This window comes from Excalfactoria chinensis, chromosome 5, assembly GCF_039878825.1.
Source record: "Excalfactoria chinensis isolate bCotChi1 chromosome 5, bCotChi1.hap2, whole genome shotgun sequence".
NCBI lineage: Eukaryota > Metazoa > Chordata > Aves > Galliformes > Phasianidae > Excalfactoria > Excalfactoria chinensis.
The window spans coordinates 2640817-2656033 of record NC_092829.1 but is presented as its reverse complement, the minus strand read 5'-3'; the positions used below and the strand labels follow the sequence as shown (position 1 = coordinate 2656033).

The 15217-nt window shown below is 47.5% G+C and overlaps 3 protein-coding genes across 8 annotated transcripts in view; all 3 read right to left on the bottom strand.

The window, feature by feature from the left end:
• Positions 1-15217, bottom strand: part of MDGA2 (MAM domain containing glycosylphosphatidylinositol anchor 2) — a 276490-nt gene that overhangs the window by 119871 nt on the left and 141402 nt on the right. For all 3 annotated transcript variants that reach the window (XR_011903636.1, XR_011903637.1, XM_072336911.1), the window contains exon 5: positions 14058-14190. Coding sequence is in view for 1 of the 3 variants with exons in the window: in XM_072336911.1 (XP_072193012.1) it covers positions 14058-14190 (133 nt within the window). In the remaining 2 variants the exon portion in view is untranslated. The remainder of the gene's footprint in view (positions 1-14057; positions 14191-15217) is intronic.
• Positions 1-15217, bottom strand: part of CDKN3 (cyclin dependent kinase inhibitor 3) — a 482527-nt gene that overhangs the window by 426329 nt on the left and 40981 nt on the right. The window lies entirely within an intron of this gene.
• Positions 1235-2959, bottom strand: LOC140253599 (inositol 1,4,5-trisphosphate receptor-interacting protein-like 1). Its single transcript, XM_072339294.1, has one exon. The coding sequence runs from the start codon at positions 2957-2959 to the stop codon at positions 1235-1237; it is 1725 nt and encodes a 574-aa protein (XP_072195395.1).

Genomic DNA, 15217 nt, shown 5'->3' with positions numbered 1-15217 from the left:
GACATAGATTGATCTAGATAACACCGTGACACAGCCATTCCTCCTCCTGTTTATACGCTCCCTTCAAGTACTGTAAGGCCACAATGAGGTCTCCCCGGGGCCTTCTCTTCTCTATGCTAAACAAGCCCAGTTCCCTCAACCTTTCCTCATAGGAGAGCTGCTCCACCACCCTGATCATCTTAGTGGCCTCCTCTGGACACACTCCAGTCCTTCCTGTACTGGGGGCCCGGACCTGGACGCAGTACTGCAGATGAGGCCTCACAAGAGCCGAGTAAAGGGGGACAATCACCTTCCTCTCTCTGCTGGCCATCGCTTTTTAATGCAGCCCAGAACACAGTTGGCCTTCTGGGCTGCAAGCACCCACTGCTGGCTCGTGTCCAGCTTCTTGTCCACCAGGACCCCCAAGTCCTTCTCCACAGGGCTGCTCTCAAAGGGGTTCTTTGCCCAGTCTGTATAAACAAGCAGGGGTCCAGCTCCTCACAGTGTGGCAGCAGGGAATGGCTGCCGTATGCGGTGCTCCCGGCATGCAGAGCTCTGCGCACCAAGGCTGTCTTGCTCCAGTTTAGAGCAGGGAGGGGAGGTTCTTTCAATATAAGTACACCCGACACAACAAGATAAATGTTAGTTAGTTTATTAAAAGTTGTTGTTGTTTAGGGAAATGGGAAAGGGAAGTCAGGCGATAGAAAAGAGATTGGAAATAAAAGCAAAGAGTCTTTGTAGAAAGCAAGAGAGAATTAGTCACCACCGGGTTTCCAGCATGACTCGTAGTTCAGATGTTGATCTTCAGTAGAGATGGGTCGTCAGAGGTTGTTGCTCTGTTGACGACGACGACCACAAGGATGACTTGTTCCAATGACAGTTCAGACTTATTTGTAAGTCCAGAGTGTTTGCGTCAGCTCTGTTTGGAGTGACAGCTTGCTGTTTCTTGGACCACAGCAGGAACTCCTCCTGTTCCCAGCCTTCGGGCCTTGCCAGCAGGTAAGAGGGAGCAAGGAAGCGTCTGCTTGCATCTTGCCTTCACAAGATACAATGGTTCCATCCCCAGATCTCCTATACCAAGCTGGAGTCATTTGGTCACAGGCCGGATCTTCCACCAGTAAGCTGTCTCCAAAGTGACGCTGACTGCCACACAGCAACACCCACCTCTGGCCTCCTAGGTAGGTCTCAGAGTCTTATTGCTCACAGGATGTAGCTTTGAGCCAAAACAAGAGAAGGGTTCGGACAAAGGTCTCTCTCAGCATCCTAACAGCAGCAGTCTGAGGAAGCGATCTTTCAGCTTCCTGAAGTCACGCTGCGCCCTGGAGTAGGCAGCCGGGTCCTCCTTCAGGTGCTGGAAGAGGTTGAGTGGGGTGGCGGATCGTAAGGCCTCTGGCAGGACAACTGTGTTGTGCAAGTTCTCGTTGCCAACAAGGAAGTGGGTCAGGCATTTCTCCTTCAGGCAGTACTCCAGGTACTGCAGGAGATCCTCCAGCCGATGCAGGAAATACTTCTTGCGCCATTTCTTCAAAGGGATGAGGGCCAGGTAGTGGAGGACAAGAGTCTTGATGACATAGGTGGAAAAGTCCATGCCCACCAAGGCGCAGGCAAGGAACGTCAGGCAGCTCAGGTGGGTGCTGTCATGTAGAGCATTCCTGGCTGTGTGCTGGAAGAACTTCTTTTCCGCCACAGCGCAGCTCTGCGGCCATGCTGTGCTGGGCGTAAAGCCACCCTCTGTGTTCTGGCTGGTCAGGAAGATGTCCGAGTTGCCTTGCTGCACCCCGAACAGCAGCTCAACAAGGATTTTTTCCCCGCTGGAGGTTTCTGTCAGCTGGAGATTGCAGGAGCGGCTGGAAGGCAGCACCTTCAGGTCGTAGGCTTGCGCCCGGCGGGTGGCCTTCCAGACTGCATCCACCTGTACGGTGAACCAGGTGACAGTTTTCTGCACATCCAGGTAGGAGTCGGTGCAGAGTGTCTGTAGGAGGCTGGGTTCCTGATTTTGGCTCAGCTCATCCTCCTGGTGGTGGAGGAAGCACAGCACATCCCCCAGCTGCTGCTGCCTTGGGCACATGCACTGCAGCTCCACGCGGATGCGGGAGTTCCTTGCCAGCACGTCCCCTTCATCTCCCAGCTCCAGGAGGAAGCTGTGCCCTTGGGGGGCCTCTATGGGCACGATCAGGCAGTATACAGTGTCCAACTCCTGGTGACTCCAGCCTTCAAAGGCGCTGCCCACCCCAATGGCAGTCTGCAGAACCGGGAAGAAAGTGTCGGACCAGAGAAATCTGAAGGTGTTCAGGAGGTCGTTCATCACCTCCTCCACCAGATGGCACCTGGTGGCCCTTCCTTGCGCATTTTCCAGGGCACGCAGTGTGATAAATTCAGTCAATTTTGAAGGATAGTCTTCTTCCTCCTCATCCTCCTCTTCTTCCTGTTCCTCCCTTTCCACCAGTTCCACCTGCTGCTGCTGTTCCACCTGTTCCTCCTGCTCCTGCTCTTCCACCAGTTCCACCTGCACCTCCTGTTCCACCTGTTCCTCCTGTTCCACCTGTTCCTCCTGATATTCCTCCTCTTTCACTTGTTTCACCTCTTCCACTTCTTCCACCTCTTCCTCTTCCTCTTCCTCTTCCTCTTCCTCTTCCTCTTGCTCTGCCCCCGCTGCCTCCTCCTCGCTGCTGGAGCTGTCGTTTTCACTGCTGCCTTCATCATGCTGGTTCATTTTTTGGGACTGCACCATGTTCCAAAAGAGCAACAGAATCAGCCCCGTAAAGAAACAGATCTTCCAGTAATCCACCAGAGTAAAGAGCAGAGCCAGCATGTCCACCCAGCTCTGCTCCACATTCCTCTGCTCTATCTCGTGCTGCGGAGGTATCATGTACGGCTGCAGATCAGCCTCGCGCCGCTGCACGTTCTCGAGCATGAGCACATCAGTTTTGACACTGACACTTAGCACCCGCACCAATGCGAGAAGAAACACCAAAGCCATGATCTGCAAGAGATGGGAGAGGGGGATCAGTGGGGCTGGGAGGGAGCGGGGCCAGGAGCCGCGTGGCCCTGCGCACAGGGAGGAGCAGTGGGTACGAGGGATCTGGGTGGCAGCAGGGACCGAGGCCAGCCCGACCTTCCCCTGCTGCTGCACTCACCAATGGCCCAGGACAAAATGCAGCAGCGCTGCCTGCCCCTGGCCCTAAACCCATCCCCTGCATTGTGATGCAATGCATCCCTGCTGATGTCACAAATGGGCAGCCCGACCCCACCCTTCTCAGCCGGTGGGTGATGAACCAAGGCAGCCCTGCAGGCACAGAGTGGTCTGGTAGGTAAGGAGATGGCCCTGTAGGACAGGAGCGTGATGGCAGCTGTCAGACCAGCTGTGCTTCACCTGCATACCTTGCTGCCTGCAGCACAAGGCTCCCAGCCATGGGTGTATTGACTACTGCGAGGTAAGGCCAGAGTCACCTCCTGAAGCCAGGGCAGATCCCAGATCATCAGGGCTGGAAGTCGTCTGGACCTCAGGAGATCCCCTAGACCAAACCCCCTGCTACAGCAGGTTGCCCAGTGTAGGTTTCTCCAGAGAAGATAATCGCTCTCCTTGTCTGTTTCTGGTAACAAGGATATCAATAAATATTATTAACCAACAGAAGCTGTGTAACCCAGTGAAACAGGACCTGTTCTTTCCTGGACGCTCCCTTAAGCATTCAGATTTCTGAACTTCTCCCCTCCCCATCCGCATTAAAGACTCTTGCTGAACAACTCCAGCAAAGAAGCTGTTCTTCCCTGATCTCGCTAAACATCAAGTCATGATGCAGGGAACAAGAGAACCACAAGGAACACTTCAAAACTTGGAACAAAAGATGAAAGCTCCAACAATGTCAACCCAACCGGGTGTTGCTGTTTACCATAATGGCCTCATAATCCTCCAGATGAAAGGGGCCCTTTGCCACCCTTCAGGCACTGAGACAGGGAGAGCAGCTGACATGATAAAAATGCCGTGATACATCCCTTTCATCAGCACTCCAAACAGTAAGTACACGAAAATTATGGTTTGCATACAGCAATTTCTCTTTGCTTACACCATGCATTTCACTTAACTACAACCTATCCCACCGGGCAAACACACACAGAAATCCAGGAGTGCATTCATTGACTCCCATTAAAACCTTGATTCAAACCAAAGAATAATCATTTGAAAGAGAGATGAAGGTTTCCAGCAAATGAAGCTCACCATAGCAAATAAGGGGCCAAATACTATCGTGAACACAACACAAAACCATGGGAGCTCTGATCTGTTATTTTGATATTTCCTTGCTTGAAACCCTCAGCACTGCATGGGAATGCTCCTATAACACAACGCCTCTTCCTTTCATCTTTGTGGTGCCACCAACGATGGAATTAGACGATTATTGTGGTACTTTTCAGCCCAAGCCATTCTACAACTCTATGATGATGATTCTATGATTCTACGAACTGCTCCTCGGTGATGCTGCAGCAATGCAGCATCCCAAAGATTAGCATGGAAAGGAGCAATGAGAGCACAGCAAGAAACCTCCAGGTAACAGCAGGGACAGGATATGCTGAACTGGACTTTCTCTTCTAAATGGTCCAAGACAATGGCTGTTAGAAGGCTTAGCAGCAGCTCAGGTTTGATATGAGGAAGTGGAGTTCACTGTCATATGAAATCTCTCCTTGTTCTGGTTCCAAATTGCCAGAAGGCAATTCATCTTATCTACCACCTACCTTCAGCTATACCTTGGCAAGCCCTTCTCCATGTGGGATTGCTCTGTCCCTGTTAGCTGCAGGCAGAACCCGGAGATATGTTCCATCTGCACAGGTAATAATCGGGTGGCAGGAGATGTGCAAACCTCATCCACCTTTAGCACAAGGATTTACAAATCCTTCAGGAGCCCATGGACTCTCAGATCACTTTCAGGAAGCTGAATTTTTTGCCTAATCCTCTCTCTAAAGTGGATTTTTCATCTCTCTTATTTACTGGTAAACTTCCAGGGCTAAGCACACATAGAGCACAAAACAGGCCTGTGTAGTTCATCACCACACTATATTTTTGGTCCAACATGATGAAAAAATGGAGCAGACATTTAGAAAGATGACAAGATGATCCAGAGCAGTTATAGTAGTTGATGATTATATCAAAATACTGTTGAAGGAATATTAAAACCCCTGCTTCAGGGTATAAAATAATATATAGTTCTTTGTCAAACAGGTGGACAGAGTAATATATATCTGTCTACTGCGCTGCTTTTATATACCCTTCTGGAAGGTCCCCTGCTGGTTCTTGCTAGGGATGGACATGAGATCCAAGTGGTTTTGCTCAGTGGCACCCACGCTGCCTGTAGCAGTAAGCAATGTGTAAGCCAAGCTCTCCCTTCTGCTTCACAGCCCAGCTTGCTTTCCCAAAACAAAGCAGGAACCACTCCTGGCACTATGCCTCTCACTTTCTGATGGACACACAGAGGAAAGCTGAGTATTTTGAGGCTCTTGAACACCCTCACGTCCTTACCAAACAACTTCTGCAGGGTCCCAGCTGAGATCACATGAAAAGAAGCATATTGCAACGATACTCAGCCAGCGATTTATGGCCCTTATCATAGAATCATAGAATGGCCTGGGTTGAAAAGGACCACAATGACCATCCAGTTCCAACCCCCTGCTGTGTGCAGGGTCACCAACCAGCAGCCCAGGCTGCCCAGAGCCACATCCAGCCTGGCCTTGAATGCCTGCAGGGATGGGGCATCCACAGCCTCCTTGGGCAACATGTTCAGTGCGTCACCACCCTCTGGGGGAAAAACTTCCTCCTAAGGAATCAATCCTAATCTCATTATTAAACAAGACCAGCACAGGGTTGGGCCAACAAAGCACCCTCACTGAGGAGCCTTCCCCCTGGAACCTGCAGGCTCAGCCAGACAACCTGCCCAGTGAAAACCTTCAACTTTCTGATGGAAAAAACAAACTTTGTTAGAAAAATATAGCAAGCTTTTGTGAATATTTCCATGTGTGAGTGCGTGGAACAAGCTTTCCAAACATCCTATCTGGACATCACAATGAGAACGGCCTCCATTTTCAGAAGAGCTCTGCATCTTTGCTGCTCTTTAGCATCAGGGGTTTCTTCGTGCCAGCCCCACATTTTGGAGCCCTGGTTGGGTTGCTGGAGCACAAAGGGAGCTGCAGAGCCGCTGTGAGCCCTGCCCTGCACCAAACAAGGCCCTACTCATGGAGAGGGAAGCCGTCCGGGCTCCCATTCAGACTGCAGCTGCATCCTTTTTAAAGGGACCTCAGTTAGGAGGTTTTTGCGTGCAAGCATTGCTCGTGCACCAGTGTGTTCCAGAGGGCTGCAGAGCCCGGCTGCGAGCTCCCGGCGGAGCTGTGCCAGTGCAATGCTGAGTGCAGCGGGGCAGAGTGCAGGCACATCCAGGAACCATGCAGAAATTAAATCAGAATGGAACCAGTTTGTTCTCAGTATTAACATGTGCACACAAGACGGGTTAGACACTGTTAGCATACAGAGATTAACTATAAAATGCATCTACAGGATACACCGGTCTTCACTGAGTAATAGCAGCATACAACAGGTTGATTAATGATTGGAGCATAAGTTTGTCAGATCCAGCACAAAGTCATTAAGTGATCATTAGCACCCTACGGTACATGCTTAACAGCACCAGTGTACCAGGCTCCTCCAGGGTGGCTCTACAACAAAATGGTTCCTGTTCAAACAGAGCTGCCACAGGGTCACTGGCAGAGAGAATGGGAACATCTTCTGATCAAAGGTCCAACACTGATGTTCAGTGGATGTGAAAGCAGCGGTCTTTCTGCTGTCTGGGATGGGTATCTGGGGCTGCTACTGCACCAGGAGGAGACTGGCATTTGAAAATGATGTAGGGTACAAAGAAAAGTCTGGTGCTGAAGCGTGTTATAATTACAGGACAAATATATGTATTTAGAGTGGGTATACGGTGCTGAGAAAACGGCACAATTGGCTTTAGGGATTACTGGAAAGGCAAGAGAAATCTCACGCTTTAATAGACGTATCAAAGCAGAGCAAAAGTCATATCCTTGACAGCTCACTCTTCTGTGATGAATAAAAGTGAAAAGACAATTTCCTCCAGTTTTGTGAATTACTTCATATGTAGAACTGAAGTAATAGAGCATAATTGGATTATGCTTTCTCATAGATATATATAGATGTGTGTGAGCACGCATCCATTTGATTTACTGGGATGATTTCCTGCAGGAATACAATGCACATACTCCTAACTACGCACATTATGAACGGTCCCATTCATGTCAGAGTAAAAAGAGACAACACTTGAGGTCCCCGCTGGGCTGGGAGCATCATTTCAACACTTACTTACCCAGTACAGTTCAAAAAATAATAGATTACATCTCCCAGCTGAGGTCCAGATTTTAAATTATTGGGTAAAAAGAAACCTGCTATCGACCACACTTGTCACAGGCAGCTGCAGTACTGGAGGTTCCTTCCTTTCATCAACACCCTCTCACAAAAAGCAACTCGAACCACTTTTATGCCTCCATCCTCTCTGCTTTTATCCTCCCTGCTGCTGCTGACAAGAGCCGTAATCTTCTGGCTGCTGTCTGACAGTCCGATAGCTGGTCTCCCCAAAGAGAAAAACCTGGGCAGCAAGTGCCAGTGTATAATGAAGCAGCCAAAATAAGATACTCCAGTAGGCAAAGCAAGCAAGCACCCACTTCTGTGTGCCAGCACCTCATGTGCCCCCTTGGGAGGTGCAAACTTTGTTGCGAGCGGCTGGGAAGAGGCAAGGATTCTTGGGCAGGTTTCCCATTGTTCTGGCAATATGATCTCCAGCAAAGCCAAGGGGAAAAATCAATAGGCAGAGACCCTTAAGTCTGAGCTCTCTGCTGATGGATGCTATTTGCTATTTCTCCCATTTCATCATATTTCTAGCACTTGCAAGAGAAGAAAAAATAAAGCCACGGGGTGGGGGGGGGGGGGGGGGGGGGGGGTGTTAAATCCCAATTATTTCAAGTATGTGTCCTTTTTTTGTTTTGCCTTGGTACGTCCAATTGCAGACATACTATAAAGAACAGAAAATGACAGAGTTTCACGGGAAGCAGGAAGGAGAGTTATGGGAGAGAAACAAAGCAAAGAATGAGGTTATATTTAGCCAGGTCCATTTTCCATGAGGCTCAGCCTTTGTGCTGTGTAACACCACTGCTCACCCAGACCTGTGCACAGCAGCCAGCTCAGAGCACCAACCTGGGCACGCAGCAGGTAACCCTGCCCTCTCTCCCTCCGTCCTAAATAGCTTTATTTTTTCCTCCTCCAACCTCTTTTTTTTTATTGGAAAATCCTCTGTTTTTCAGCCAATGGAGACGCAGCTTTGATGACTCATCTTCTTTATGCCATGTGCCTGGCTGCCTTTCATCCCGCAGCAGCAGCACTTTGATGACTCGCGCTCTGCTCTGCTCGTGCTGCCGTTCACGCACAGATGTGGCATTGATAGCTGCATTGGGAGGAAGGGAGGCGGAACCGTTTGCTATTCAGAGCACTTCCTCGCTGGTTACGCTTGGGAGCCAACTACAATAGCTCACAGCTCCCACACTGTATGAACTATTCATTCTGTGGACATTTTATCAGGAGGGTATGAAGGGAAGGCTGGATTCTCCCGTTAGCAGCAGAGCAGTGTTCAATCAGCTTAACTCACTCATGCAACTGTCCCCTTCATCGCTATATTTAGATGCAAGCCTACCTTTAAGCAATATAGGCTTAAATTCATCTCTGCTAATTTCAACCACCGGAAAGTAAGGCGTGCAATCTGAGGTCACGGATCTTGATGAGATGTAAGCATCCCCAAAGCCCAATCCCTGCTCTCTGGAAATAAATGGCATGAACTGCTCTTTGGAGATGCCTGTTCACTGAGAACAGCGCTCCCTGAACAACAGAGCACTACACATAGCAAAGCTTTCAGCGAGTTAGGCAAGACAAACCCTCTCTTTCAACAGCGACCATCACCCACGCAATTAGTGGATTACAAATGACTGGCTTAGGAGGACATGCAGACAAAGAACCCTCGCGGTTATAATAGATGGCAGTCTAAACCCAAGCAAAAATCAGCAGTATGCATTTGCTAACATGCAGCACAGTACTCAGCACGCCCTGAAGCACTGAGTTCCTCCAAGGAGATGCACAGAGATCAAAGGGAACCATGTGAGGTACAGAGGATGTGATTCAAGGGGGAAAAACTTAAGGATCTAGGTTCGCTGTTCAACAGAAGTGATGGAACGAGACAAACACCTTCAACATACAGAACATTTCTGCAAAGAGGAAAAGAATAATCTCTTCTCCACATCACAGTGGATGGGATCAGAGCAAAGGGCTCCGGTTTACAGAAAGGAAGACCTGGGTGGGTCATCAGATCACACTGTCAGAAGTTGGGGCAGATAAGCATGGGGCCAGATCATGGCAGGGACAAGGATTGGATTCAGTGCATTCTGCCATGAAGAATGAGACTACGTGACCTCTTGGAGTCCTTACAGGCTTTATTTTCTACTGTTCCTTCTTACTGTAGCATTCATCTCATCCACCTTCAGCACTCAGCTCTGAGTATACAGCTAGCTATATCTCTTATCTGAGCACTTCAGGCCTTGGTAGTGCAGGACTGTGTACCGCTGACATGTTCTTTAGGATGCCAGGGGACACAGAGGAATAATTTTTGAGGTCAGATAATTCTCTTAAAGATGTGTTGTCTGAATGAAGAGAAACAAAATAGGTCTGTCAGTACAGACTGCTGTCTAAAGGAGAGATTAGAACCAAGCCTGTCTCAATTCCATTCCCATGACATCCCAGACAGAGCTCGATATGAATGAGCTATGTCACACAGATGGAAGATCACACATTGAAATACTCTACTCATCTTTCTTGGTAAAAAGTTACTGTTTGGGATTATTTCTGTGCTAACAGCTGCCAGAAATCAACCTTATTATTATGCATTAACGATATCACCTGCACTAAGCAGCCTTAACTGGCTAATTCAAACTAATACGCATTTTCAAATGAATCAATGCCACTGAAAATGCTTTGTAGATGAAGACTGCTTTATTTGCTTTTACACGGTCATATTAGAGGAAATATAAAAGGAAGCCCAGAATTTAAATACTGCAAGCTGCCTACTTATTTCAACTCTTTTGGAATCCTAATGATGTTTGAAATAAACCTTTCAAAATGGAAGAAGTCTGGTTTGATGGGTAAGCATCATGCTTTGTCTCTGGCACTCGGAAACAGTAACACCTTTAAAGGATCCATTCATGTTTACTATATACATCTGATCATCAAGATGTGAGATTCGGCATTAGCTGTATTTGAAGTCACCTTTCCCTGCTTTAAATATTAAACAGTGAGTCACACGCAAGCTGGAGACAGATTTTAATATCATCTGTCAATAATTCATGCTTGATACGGAGCATAATTACAGCTTGGAATAATATAAGCCCTGTATTTCTATAGGAGGTTGTACTCACTCCTGCCAGGCATCTTCAGATGTCCTCCTGACGCTGCAGGGCCCACGCGAAGGCTGGGGGCAGATCCTATGGATCTCATCAGTTCCTACACACACAGACATGTCCTGGGGAGAGGTGACAGCACTGAATTCAAATTCCCCAGGACTGTTCTTCCTTTTAGCATGCTTGTTCCAGTCAAAGCACCGTAGATCACTTCCATTGGGAGGGATCTCTGGAGGCCTCTGGTCCAATGTCTGCGTCAAGCAATGGCTGTTGAGCCAGGACATGTGGGCCTTACACAGGCAAATTTTTAGCACCTTCCCTAAGCTGAACAAACCCAGCTCCTTCAGCTTCCTCCTGCATGTGATATTATCAAGTCCCAGACTGTTTGTGTGGCATCCACTGCACTTGTTCCATGTCTTTCTTGTGTTAAGGAGCCCTAAAATGGATAGGACAGTCCAGACGCAGACTCGGGAGAGCAGAACAGAAGGGACAGATCCCATTCCTGCCCTGCTGGCTGTGGGCCCGACTCACAGCCCGGCCTGCTGTGGGCCTTTTTGGCAAAGCCCATTGCTGGCTTGTGTTCAACCTGCTTGCCAGGCTCCCAGCCCTCTTCCTGCAGAGCTGCTTTCTATCCAATTGGGCCCAAGGTACTCATCTGTTGGGCCTATTTCTCCCCAGGGGCAGGACATGGCATTTGCCTCATGATGCTGCTGCCTGCCCTCCCAAATTTGGCCCCAAATGCACCTGTTCCCAATGTTTTTGTCATTAGGAAAGGCACTGAGCAGCACTTCTTCAGATGTTGATCTCTGAGGGATGAAACAAGTAAATGGCCACTTGTTGGACATCCGTATGGTGTGCTTCCCCCCTGCCAGAAGCATTTGTTGCTAGTGCAGCCTTTTGTGTTTCTGCTGCTTCCAGCTGTGAGGGTTGTTTGGAGGGAAAATGCCAACTAGGCTGAGGAGCACAAATACACCAAGAGCTCTAAGAGGGTGAAAAGCTTGAAGGGGGACAAGAACATGTGATGTGAGCACCATGCAAGAACTCTCTGGGGCCTCAGAAAAAAGATGGCCCAGTAGCACCCCCAAGAAAAACCCAAAGGGTAGAGCAGGAGCCAGAATCTGAGCAACCAGCTTGTCTTCCTGGGTACAGCGTGTTCGTGGAGATACAACAAAAACTGGCAGCGTAGACAGAAAGTATGGAGGTCGTGACTCAGCGTGACACCCACTCGCAGCTGCTCCTCTTCCAACAGCCTGGATTCAAGCACATACACTGAGAAAATTGTCAGGGTTCCTCCTCCTTGTCAGAATAACCCCTTGATTTTCTTGCAAAGCAGCTGCATTTGGTTTATTACAACTCCCGCTTGCATTAACTTACCCAAATTAACTTCTGTGCGCTGATTTTAAAGGGACTTTGTCTACTAAAACCAAATGAGAGTTGCAAAATTAGTCCCTTTGCTGTTCTTCTTCACATCTTGACTTCTATTTCTGCTCCTGCCACTCAAGAGCAATCCAACAGCAGGTGAAACATTTCACAGTGCTTCTGCTTCCCTTCAGATTTCTCACTTAGGTACTACATTTGCAGAGTAATAGCTGTCTTGAGGTACAAAGTGGGTCTAGGCTTGACAAGTGCCTCTATACATGCTGCTGTACAGTATTAGTGCTAATTGTCACATTTGGCTTCAGCATATACACAGTCACATGCTTCTGAGATTATCTCAGTTGCTCTCATTACAAAATCATTTTTACTTTTGTATTTTAAACTGGTCTGCACTGGAACAAAGCAATACGCATGTCTAGAAAGCAATGCCAAATGCACTCCAGCTCCTGAAGTACCTACAGACATACATGGTGGTAGGTCTAAGGCTTCACATGTTTGTGCAGAACCATTGTAATGAAGACACTGTGGTTGAATGAAGGAGGTGTGAGTGTACCTAATTATACCTATGTGTAATGCTTCAAACTTACATCTTGTCCAAAGTATACTGATGAACACACGTTCATCTCATGGCATCAGCTTAATTACTTCACTAATTATTTGCAAAGTAGGCAGGAAGTTTCCTTGCGATTGCTAAGCACGAGCACTGAGTGAGCACTCTCTTTAAACCCAGATGGCTGCTGGGACAGCACATCGCCCTGAGCTGCCCAAGCTGGAGTGCATGTCTATGGCAAGGAAAAGCATTCCCAACGTCACCCTCAAGACAGTCCATCAAAGGGAGCCTGGCAAAACACACACTGCTGTCTCAGGTGATAACAGCCTGAAGCCAGCCAGACAAATCACAGCTGGATCAAGGGGGGAACCCGCAGCTGCTGTAGGGCTTGTCTGTTTTCCTTGGTCATCTCTTAGTAACTGCCAAGTAAAGTTCAACCAAAGTTCTCCTACCGGTTCTGCTTATAGACCTGAGAAATGCAGAGCAGCCAAATTGCCACCAGTGTTACACATTATTAGCAGATAAACTGAAATTAACGTGTAGGCACTTCACATACCAGAAACACCGTGCATGTCTGCAAACCTCACAGACATTTCTGTTTGCCTCTCTGTTGTTTCCATAGGCTGACATCGCAGTAATGGGCATTCAGCCTGAAATTAAAAGCAGGTGCACAGGCTGGGATTGCTCTTTTAAGACACATCCAGTTCAGGTTCTGGTTTCCATCAAGGTGGATTTATCTGCATTGATGATTTATGTAATTTCCATGAAGTTACACCAGGTGAAATTCTACCAAATAGCTCCATCAGATGTCACATTAAATGAGAAAAGTTTTGTCCCAGAGTCATCAACACATCAGTCACTGTCTTAAATGAGTTACTGTAGTAATTACTATACCTACTTAATCTTGCCCTTGATGACAGCTGTCACCGGGTTCTTCACGAGACAGTGTGAATCTTTATACATTTCCAAGCTTGTTTACCTCAGCAGCTACTCCTGAAGTGCTATTCCTGTTAACGTACCAACACAACCTCCTGCAGAAGACAGCTTTCTCCCAAAATAAACATGACATTAGTGAGGTGGAAATAATTCATTCTTGTTGCAGAATTAGATCATGATCCCCTATGCTTAGAAAAGGATAATCACGCTACTTCAAGTTTCCCCATTACCACAACATAAACAAACTTAAAGTGTAAAAGAAAGCAAAGTGTCACAGTTTGATGTTGTTGTTGTTGTTTTTTTCCCTGGCAAAATCAATAATGAATAAAACAAATGCTTCTACTACATCTTGATGGACACCTCTGGAGCTGACCATAACTCCCCTACCACCAGCGGCAGCTCCAATGCTGGGTTGGCCATTTGCTCGGCAGTTTGCTGTGCAGTAAAATGAGACATCCCATAGTTTCACAGTAAGTAATTGCCCTTAAATTCACCACGAGAACCTCTCAAATGCATCAATATACATATATATCAGTATATATATATATATATATACACTACCTAACAACCCTTAAGGCACTGAGGGCATGGTGGGGATGGGTTGGCATCGGGCTTGGTGATCACAGTGGCCTTTCCCAATGTGAAATGCTGTATGTTAAGTGGGAGAAGAATGCTGTGCAGCCCAACAGACCCCAAATGGACATCAAACAAGCTGCTGGAGGCCCACCTGTTTTGTTGGAGAGTCGGAAGGACACCATCTTATCAGGGATGCTGCAGACATTCCTCACTGAGGCGATGCAGCTGTAATTGGCGTAGTCCTGAGGTCGGAGGTTCTTCAGCTTCAGGATCTTCGTTTCCCCCTGGGAGAGCAAGAAAGAGCATTAGGAAAAACCTGTGGAGGACTTAATTATTTCAGACCTTGTTTTTGTTCTAAGTTACTTTGGAATTGTTCTGAACTTAGCTTTTTACATAGCAGAAAAAAACAATGGCTGGCATAGCCTGACACCATAGCCTACCTTGTGTACACTGAAATCAAGACAAAAGAGAGTGGCAAGGGGGAAATGGCATCGGCAGCCTTTGAAGTCACAGTATTATGCTGGCTATCGTATTGCAGGGTACAATCTGCCTGATGAACAAAATCTTCAGCTACAGAAACCTTGCTGGTTTTCCTTTGAAAATGAGCTCCTGATGGATTTTATTTGTAGCCAGTTTAAATGATGGAAGCGACGATCCAGGAGCCTGAGTGGGATGTGAATGAAGGAGTTCCTTCTGGCACAATCAAGAGAAAACTGCAGTTTTCTTCAAGGTTTCCACTGCCATCTCCTCCTTCTGCTGCCCAGCTCCAAGTCTTTGTCTCTGTTTATCCTAAGAAGCATCATGCTTGGGAATGGCAGAGCACCCAGGGAGGTCAACAGTGACTCACAGCTCACACAGAAACCAAAAAGAAAACTGAAGAATGTCCACTGTCCGGTGTTTTGCTCAAGCTGCTACAACTTTTGATTTCCAGATGCCTTGGGAAACACCTCTTAAATGTTTTTAATAACATCATGAGCAACAACTGCCTGGGTGTATCTAGGGGAGAATGCTGCCGTTTGTGAAATAGAGGTAAAGAAATCACAAGAATAAGGTACAAGAGAAGATACAGATAGCAAGAAAAGAAAAGAGACTGTTGTTAAATCAAGCTCAGTCCATGTTTGGAACATGGAAACTGAAGTGCTTTGTATGTACAATCAGTCCCACAAAAATGATGTGATTAAAATCAGGCTGACGCTGATTCAGCGTTCGCACGATCCAAGCCTGGAATGGCTGATCCTGAGGATCAAGATCCTGCTTTGAAAAGAGGTTTACATGGACTAGAGAAGGGCCTGATCCAGGGCAGTGGGAACA